Source organism: Asparagus officinalis, chromosome 8 (assembly GCF_001876935.1).
Source record: "Asparagus officinalis chromosome 8, Aspof.V1, whole genome shotgun sequence".
NCBI lineage: Eukaryota > Viridiplantae > Streptophyta > Magnoliopsida > Asparagales > Asparagaceae > Asparagus > Asparagus officinalis.
The window spans coordinates 8,611,962-8,621,703 of NC_033801.1; the positions used below are offsets into that span (position 1 = coordinate 8,611,962).

A 9,742-nucleotide genomic window follows, 5' to 3' on the forward strand; every position below is an offset into this window, starting at 1 on the left:
TATACTCTCTCTTATATATGTATAATATATGTGTATATATATAGTTATACTCTTATATAAATATACTTATATGTGTATATTATAGAATTACAGTTATATAAGTGTGTGTGTGTGTATAATTTATATTTTTATGTATAATACAAATTGTTTATGTAATTTCTATAAGTATTTACAATTTCTTTATGTATAATATATGTATGTGTGTGTGTGTGTGTATACATATAGATATATTGAATGACATAAATATTTTGGGTACTTAGTCTAGTGATAAAATTTAGAAGTTTGGTAGATCAAAAAATTTAGGCGTTTGGAGAGGAGGTTAGTAGATCAAATCCTAGCCACAACATATATATTTAGAAGTCTTTGATTGAGCCTTGGAACTCTTGGGCTTTGAATTCTATAATTATTTTTAATTTTGTTTGTTTCTATAAATTCTATAATTATTTTATATTATTTTATCATTTTAATTTCTATTATTTTTTATATTTATAAATTACATAATTCTAATTGATTAATAATATAATCTTTTTATCCAAATTGTGTATATTTTTTGCTTTGTATTCTTAAAAATTAAAAAAAATTAAAATTTTTAAAAAACTAAGAAAACCCGGGCCGGGCAGGGACCGGGCTCCGGTTTTGCCCAGTCCGGCCCGTCCCGGATGGGCAGACCTAGTTGCATCTATCTTGCTATTTTGATTTTTTACTAAATTAAGTTTTTCACTTAGTTGATATTTCACAATTATTTTCACCATGGATCTCCGTGTAGGGGAGCTTGCAATCTTGGGGGCTTGGAAATGTATGCTCTTATGATTGTCAAAACATTAAATATTATGAGCAAGACTCCTATCAACTTAAGTTGATGTCCACCAAAGTTTGTAGCCACACATTTATTAATATAAAACACATTTTTATATAATACAATAGCCACACATTTATTAATATAAAACACATTTTTATATAATACAAGGATCCCTAGGCAATATGAGTGGTTTAAAACTTTGGTGAACACACTATTCACTATCCACTTAAGTTGACACAAGTTTTCACCAAATATTATTGTATGCTCTTATGACTGTCAAAACATTCAATATTATTATAGTTTTTCTAATTTGAATCTTTACACGCATCTCATCATTATATAACTTTGAATCTTATGTCACATTTCATTTGCGTTCATCACATTTCAAGACATTTCCCAGTTTTTATTTTTCTGTTTGTTTCGCAAAGAAATCACCCCATTTCACCGCCATGTCACACTAAAAACAAAAAAAAACCGCAATAGTAACAGTAGAATAGATTTCCATTTCTTGTGTTTGTTTGTGAACAAAAAAAGAGAAATATAGGTCAGCCGCAATAGCAACAGTAAAATCAGCATTTAAATAATCTGTTTTATTCTCTTATACTATTTCAACAGTGCTTTTATTAATTAAAGATTCATAGAAGTGACATTTCCAAGTGTTTTCAGAGGTTTTTGGTGTGAAAACACATTTCTTAAAATTTGACATGGCATCCTACGTGGCATCCCCCTTTTCTTAAAACTCAAAATGAAACAAACATGTGAAATGGAAAACGGTTGAAACCAAAATCTAAGGTGGCATGGGGGAATTTCCTCAAAGGTGACATGGCGGGGGGTTCTCATTTTTTTGGGGCAAACAAACAGCCCCTATATTCTACTTGTTTTATTTGCACGATTTCTTCTGTACGCTCATCTATCACATTCAAGCTATTGAGTTAACGCTTGCACTATAGTTCTTGAGATCAGGAGCAAATGAAGACAAATAATAGCTTTTAAGTCTTTAAACTAATGTTATTGTTGGAAGAATCAGCATAGCTGAAAATTTTACATTTTCTGCATGAATTAGTAAAGCAACCAGCAACAATTAAGCTAGTGAATTCATTGGACAGTATAGGTTGAGAAAAATAATTTTGGAATTTATTGGACAGTATAGGTTGAGAAAAATAATTTTGGAGATTTCGGCCGCAAGAAGACTCTAACTCTAGCATAAGGGTTGCAGTCGTTACCTTGTTGGCTAAATTGTGTGTCTGATAGGGCTGATCAGGCTGACCCCCTGATCTCTTTATATGAGTTAGTATTATATGAACCTCATTCATGAATGTGCATTCTAGTGATATTAATCCTTGGACCAGTGCACGAATCACGAAGTTCAATAATCCAAGGGCTTATATCATTTTTGTATATATTTAATGCTATGGACCATCGTCCCCACAAGATACTTTATATAGTTATAACTTCATTAGAAAGAAAGAAAAAAAACCTAATGTGGTGGTCATGGATATAGACAAATTACCAAACCATATAAAATCTTTGCCTTTTCTTATTGTCTTTTTTTTGTCTTTCTTGTTTTCTCAGTCGCTTATAGGAGATTTAATTCCTAACAACCCCCTCTTCTTCCTTGATCCATGAGTGTCCCAATCAGTGTGTGTATACTCTTTTTGTTTTTTCTGATTAGATCTTTCAAGTTAGAAGTTTTGTTGGAGTACAGTAATTTTATATATTTAGCTCAATCTAGTTGAGTAAACTAATCATAGTGGAACCAATCAGGCAACAAATACATAGGGACACTTATATTTTCATGGTACTGTGATGGGGTGTGGGGCCCTACCCACGTGGGTCTGTCTGCCCACGCCAACGAGAAAGAGCCGCCCTTCTCTTTCTTGCGCGCGCACGCAAGGGCCACGACGCCCGCAGCCTCGAGCCCAGCGCCCGAGTTCGTGTCCTTAAGCGCCGCTTCCCGCCACTGTTCCCGCGCGCGCTTGTTTTCCCGCCGCGAGCTCCCGCCAAACTTCGGTTCCCCCTTTTCTGATCTCCTATAAATAGAGAGGTGGGGTGTGTGGGGAAATTAAGAAAAAAACAAGTGGGTTGTTCTTTTGAGAGAAAAAGAAAGAGTGAGTTGAGAGAGAGCTTGTAAAGTTTGGTATTCTCCTCATATTGAAACCCCCTCCCGTGGACGTAGGCTAGTTTGCCGAACCACGTAAAAATCTCGTGTTTGTATTTGTCTTATCTGTGAGTTGCCATAGCTTGTAGGTTCCCTCGATATTTCAGTCCTTGAACTGTGAGAGGAAGAGTGTATATTTCACTTTGATGAAATATATCACTTTTTGATTCTTGTTTCCTTTGAGAAATAAGAATTTCATTATCTATTCTCGTTTCCTTTGAGAAACAAGAATATAGAGGTTGACTTGTGCTTTTGTGATAACGAAAGCCAGGGCTCTCTCTCTCAGGTGATATCGCTTCCGCGGCGACGGGCGGGACCCCGCCCCAACAATTGGTATCAGAGCCTTATTCAGACTGGAGGTGGTAAAAATTTCTGATCTGAGGTGGTGGTTGAATATTGTGTGGTCTAACACAAAGAAATTGTTAAAAATTCCTGAGAGAAGCGGATTGATATAATACAAGCGGTAAATGGTTTCTACAAGTAAAACAAATAAAATTGGAAAATACGAGATTGAAAAATTCAATGGGAAAAATGATTTTTCTTATTGGAGGATGCAGATGAAAAATTCGCTGATTTCGTAAAAATTGCACAAAGCTTTGGCTGGAAGAGAGGTACTTCTACTACTTCTATCTCTGTCTAAGTCTTATGAGAACCTGGTACAAACACTGATGCTTGTGGGTGATACTTTATCGATGGATGAAACTAGAACGGCTCTTCTAGCGGATGATCTTCGAAAAATTGCAACTAGTGATATGGCCACTGGTGGTAACAAAGAACAAGCGCAGGGACTGTTTGCCAGAGGAAGAGGCAATGAGCGAGGAAAAGGCAAGGGAGGAAAGTCTAGATCTAAATCGAGACCTCTTGCGGGACGAGCGTGTTTCAAATGCGGCGAAGTTGGGCATTTCAAGGTCGACTGTCCAAACAAGAGAGTAGGTGGGAAGAAGAACAACAATAAGACTGAAAGACGAGAAGGCAAGGAAGAGGCGAGCTACGCTTCAGAGGATGAGAGCGATAAGGAATGTTATGTCGTCACAGATGGCGAGGATACCTCCGGGAAGTGGATTCTTGATTCTGGTTGCTCTTACCACATGTGTCCAAACAGGAAGTGGTTTACTACCTACAGGAGCATTGATGGTGGAACCGTATTGATGGGGAACAACCATGCTTGTAAAACAGTGGGGCTAGGTAATATCAAAATCAAGATGCATGATAGAGTGGTTCGAACCCTGACGGACGTACGACACGTTCCCGGCTTGCGGAAGAATCTCATCTCAGTCGGTGCTTTGGACTCCGGGGGTTGCAAGATTGTAACAGAGAACGGAGTGAAGAGGGTTGTTCGGGGTTCCTTAACAGTGATGAAGGGTGTTCGTCACGGTAATCTATATACTCTCTCGGGTACGACGGTAACGGGAGATGCAACAGTTGGAACTTAAGGAAGTGGTGGAGACCCATGTGAGCACACACGGTTATGGCATAGGCGGCTTGGGCACATGTCAGAGAAGGGTCTGGATCTGCTTGGTAAAGAGGGTTTGCTGAAGAATCTGAAGAAGCCTTGCATGGATTTTTGCGAGGACTGTGTGTATGGAAAGGCGCACAAGGTTCAATTTCTGAGGAGCAAGCACAAGAGCAGAGGGATATTAGATTATGTGCACACGGATGTTTGGGGTCCGGCTTCGACAACTTCCAAGGGTGGTTGCAGATATTTTGTCTCATTCATAGATGATCATTCAAGATATGCTTGGGTTTATTTCCTGAAGCATAAGAATGAGGTATTTGAGACATTCAAGAAGTGGAAGGCGATGGTTGAGAACAGGACAGGGAAGAAATTAAAGACGCTGAGATCTGACAACGGTACAGAGTACACAGACGGTGCCTTCAAGGAGTTCTGTGATTCAAGAAGTGGAAGGTGATGGTTGAGAACAGGACGGGCAAGAAATTGAAGACACTGAGATCTGATAATGGTACAGAATATACAGACAGTGCTTTCAAGGAGTTCTGTGATCAGGAGGGAATTACCAGACACTGGACAGTAAGATCTACACCACAACAAAATGGGGTCGCGGAGAGACTGAACCGAACACTGCGGGAGAAAGCAGTGAGTATGCGATCTTATGCTGGTTTGGGCAAAGAATGATGGGCAGAATCGATTGCTACAGCTTGCTATATTGTGAATCGATCTCCACATTCGACATTGGACGGTGATACACCCTATCGGGTGTGGTCAGGGGAGCATGCAGATTATGAGAGGCTCTGAATCTTCGGGTGTACCGCCTACTATCACGTCAACGAGGGAAAGCTTGACGCGAGAGCCAAGAAGGCAATTTTCTTGGGGTATGCAAATGGTGTAAAAGGCTATCGCCTTTGGTGTACAGAAGATTCGAAGTTTGTGATCAGCAGGGACGTTACATTTGATGAGAAGTCCATGATTGCTAGGGTGCCCAAAGATGGTGGTGTTGATACTGTTGGGACTCCCGAGTCCCAGGTTATTGAGATAGAACCTAAAGACCAACCAGGTTCTAGTCGTGTTCAAGTGGAAAGTCAGGTAGATGATGAACTTGAGCAGGAGGAGGTCCAGCAGGAGAATACACAGGCACTACAACGATAGCAGCTCGATGATAGCTTGGCTTCCACTAGGCCAAGGAGAGTATACAAGCAGGTACAGAAGCTGGGGGCTGATCAACCCCTGAAGCACTATGGGCATGTTAATTTGGTGGAATACGCACTCTCGGTGGAGGAAGATGAGCCGGTCTCCTTCAAGGAAGCTATTCGGGACAAGGATAGCGAGAGTTGGTTGGCTGCGATGGAGGAGGAGATGGAATCTCTCCGGAAGAACCAAACATGGGAGGTGGTCCCATTGCCCGTAGGAAGAAAAGCTATTGGTTGTAAGTGGGTGTATAAAAGAAAGGAAGATCCTTCAGAGCTCGGTGGAACGAGGTACAAGGCGAGGTTAGTGGCTAAGGGGTTTGCACAAAGAGAGGGTGTGGATTACAATGAGATATTTTCTCCGGTAGTGAAACACACCTCTATTCGGGTGCTATTAAGTATTGTTGCTCATGGTGATCTTGAGCTGGAACAACTCGATATCAAGACGGCCTTCTTGCACGGAGACTTGGATGAAGAGATCTATATGCATCAACCTGAGGGTTACAAGGTTGAGGACAAGGAGAATCATGTATGTCGCTTGAGGAAGTCACTGTATGGATTGAAGCAATCTCCTCGGCAGTGGTACAAGCGATTTGACTCCTTCATGCTGAAGCATGGGTTTTCCCGAAGCGATTATGATTGCTGTGTTTACATTCGGAAGCTTCGTGGAGGTGATTATATTTATCTCCTTTTGTATGTGGATGACATGCTTATTGCTTCAATGAGCAGGGTGGAGATAGATAAGCTGAAATCTCAACTTAGTAAAGAGTTCGAGATGAAGGACATGGGCGCTGCAAGGAAAATACTGGGTATGGAGATTAGAAGAGAGCGGGCGAATCGGCGATTGTTCTTGAGTCAGAAGGGCTACATAGAGCGGGTGATCGCGAGGTTCGGGATGCAAAGTGCTAAGTCGGTGGTGACTCCATTGGCTCAACACTTCAGGCTTTCAGGTAAACAATCTCCCACTACAGCGGAAGATAAGGCACACATGGAGCGTGTTCCTTATGCAAGTGCAGTTGGCAGTTTGATGTACGCCATGGTGTGTAAACGCCCTGATATTTCACAAGCGGTTAGTGTGGTCAGCAGATTCATGGCGAATCCGGGAAAGACGCACTGGGAAGCGGTGAAATGGGTTCTGAGGTACTTGAAAGGTACCGCGGATACGGGTCTGTGTTTTGGTGGAGATACATATCAGATCGACGGGTATGTGGACTCAGATTATGCGGGCGATCTAGATAGACGGCGATCTACTACTGGTTATGTATTCAAAATACATGGGGCTCCAGTTAGTTGGCGATCGATGTTGCAGGCTACAGTGGCACTTTCTACTATAGAGGCCGAGTACATGGCCATGGCGGAGGGAGTGAAGGAAGCACTGTGGCTGTGGGGTCTTCTAGACGATTTGGGAATTGAGCAGGAGAGCATGAATTTGTGGTGCGACAGTCAAAGTGCGATTCATTTGGCGAAGAATCAAGTTCACCATGCTCGTATCAAGCATATCGACGTCAGGTATCATTTTGTGCGGGATGTCATAGAGGATGGTGATATTTCTCTCATGAAGGTGCATACGAATGAGAATCCCGCGGACATGTTAACCAAGGTGGTCACAGGTAGCAAGTTTAAGCATTGCTTGGACTTGCTTCATATTAGCCCGTGTTGAGTTGTCCAAGAGGGCATGGCCCTGCGGGGCGGTGATGGAGGTGAGGTGGAGGCTATGTTGGAGAATAATTGCAGAACTACGATTAGCTTGATCCCGGTGGAGGGTACGTAGGCAGTCACGGTATAGTGACGCAGCTGGTATGGCCTGGTTTTTATCAAATGATGAACGAGGTGGAGAATTGTGATGGGGTGTGGGGCCCTACCCACGTGGGTCTGTCTGCCCACGCCCACGAGAAAGAGCCGCCCTTCTCTTTCTTGCGCGCGCACGCAAGGGCCACGACGCCCGCAGCCTCGAGCCCAGCGCCCGAGTTCGTGTCCTTAAGCGCCGCTTCCCGCCACTGTTCCCGCGCGCGCTTGTTTTCCCGCCGCGAGCTCCCGCCAAACTTCGGTTCCCCCTTTTCTGATCTCCTATAAATAGAGAGGTGGGGTGTGTGGGGAAATTAAGAAAAAAACAAGTGGGTTGTTCTTTTGAGAAAAAAGAAAGAGTGAGTTGAGAGAGAGCTTGTAAAGTTTGGTATTCTCCTCATATTGAAACCCCCTCCCGTGAACGTAGGCTAGTTTGCCGAACCACGTAAAAATCTCGTGTTTGTATTTGTCTTATCTGTGAGTTGCCATAGCTTGTAGGTTCCCTCGATATTTCAGTCCTTGAACCGTGAGAGGAAGAGTGTATATTTCACTTTGATGAAATATATCACTTTTTGATTCTTTTTTCCTTTGAGAAATAAGAATTTCATTATCTATTCTCGTTTCCTTTGAGAAACAAGAATATAGAGGTTGTCTATTCTCGTTTCCTTTGAGAAACAAGAATATAGAGGTTGACTTGTGTTTTTGTGATAACGAAAGCCAGGGCTCTCTCTCAGGTGATATCGCTTCCGCGAGAGGTTGACTTGTGTTTTTGTGATAACGAAAGCCAGGGCTCTCTCTCAGGTGATATCGCTTCCGCGGCGACGGGCGGGACCCCGCCCCAACAGGTACATATAGAGAGTATTTCTTACATATTTTTTCACAGTACATGGAAAGTAGTAACAATATAACTCACTTTATGATACATGGAAAGTAGTAACAATACAACTCACTTTATGATATATATACACACACACACAGATACACATACATGCATACAGTTCGTTTAGCTTAATATAATTGGGAAACTGATCATATAATATAGTTCAATAGACTTAGGTAGCCGGAAAATTAGCAGCAGCAGCACTGGCACCAGCAGCATTAGCAGTAGCAGGTTCAAGCATCAACACGATATTAGGGAGTTCAGGATCGCACTCCTCCTTCTCTTCCTCTTTCATCACCTTCCCTTTATCCTCCGGCATCACATACTCATTCACGTTGCCCATCAACGGAATCATCTTGCACCAAGTTCTTAGTAGCACGTGCAGCACGTTTTTCAAGCTATGCAGCTCCCCGTAGCCCGGGTTTGAGCTGAGACGCTCCGATTTCCTTGGATCCAGCTCTGTCGTCACCCCAATGTCGACATAGTCTCCCAGGGCTGGTATCAACGTAGGCGGCAGGGTGGGCACAATATCGCCCTTGTTCTTGACATGAATCACGTTGAGTTTGGGCTGCTTGTTGAGCAGCTGGCTGAAAGCGTTGTTTCCGACCCTCGGACACGCGAACGTCACCGCGGTCACGGGGAAGTAGTCATTTTTGCCCTTTTTGGACAATCCTTGCAGCACTATGTCGAACGCGCTGAGCACAGCTAGCGTACCTCCCAAACTGTGTCCCACGCAGACTATGCTGAGCTCCTCGTCTTTGTACTGCCTGACGAGTTTCCTAAGGCTGACTATGAGCTGCGCGCGAGCGCTGAACTTGCTGAAGGGAGACATGGAGTTCCTCTCTGTGTAGACGTGGTACCAAGCTTCGGCAACCTTGTCAGATATTTCATATATAAATTCAAATTAAAACTCTATGCAATCAATTAAAACAGCAAAATATAAAATCGAAGGACAAATTTTTAAAAAGAACCGTTTTTTAACTTTAATATGCAAAATCGACCATTTCAAGAAAAAATTAGCAAAATCGACCCTTTTCATTGGAAAAGGATCGATTTCGCTGATAAGTCTTTTTTTGAGTGCACGGGACTGCTAGTCCCGTGCATCTCCTCACTCACCTGCATCAGTCTCTCTCTCTCATCACTCACCTCCCCCTCTCCTTCCCCATCCCCTGTCAGACCCTCCCAGAAGAGAGAGGATCTCGCGCTCGAACGCACCGGCCCCGGCACGCTCAGGCCCAGCCCAGCTCGATCGCCACCGCCTCCCGAGCTCCGGCGGCTCCTCCGCCACCTGGCACCACTTCCGCCTCTACTCCCAGCCGTCTGGTGGGTGGCCTAGGGGTCGCAATCGTGCCCGTGCTGTGGTGGTTTTATTGGGCGGTTGACTCGGGAAGGGGGGGTAGGGTCTGACTGGAGGATGGGGAGGAGAGAGGGGAGGTGAGTGATTGAAGAGAGAGTGTGTGATGCGGGGAAGGGGGGA

General features: G+C 43.3%; 1 protein-coding gene across 1 annotated transcript in view; it reads right to left on the minus strand.

Annotated features, from left to right (window-relative positions):
* The window catches only part of LOC109820393 (phospholipase A1-II 5-like), a 3,170-nt gene continuing 1,640 nt past the window's right edge, over positions 8,213-9,742 (minus strand). Inside the window, 1 exon segment of the mRNA XM_020386524.1 lies at positions 8,213-9,139. Within this exon segment, the coding sequence (XP_020242113.1) occupies positions 8,438-9,139 (702 nt within the window). The 3' untranslated portion in view covers positions 8,213-8,437.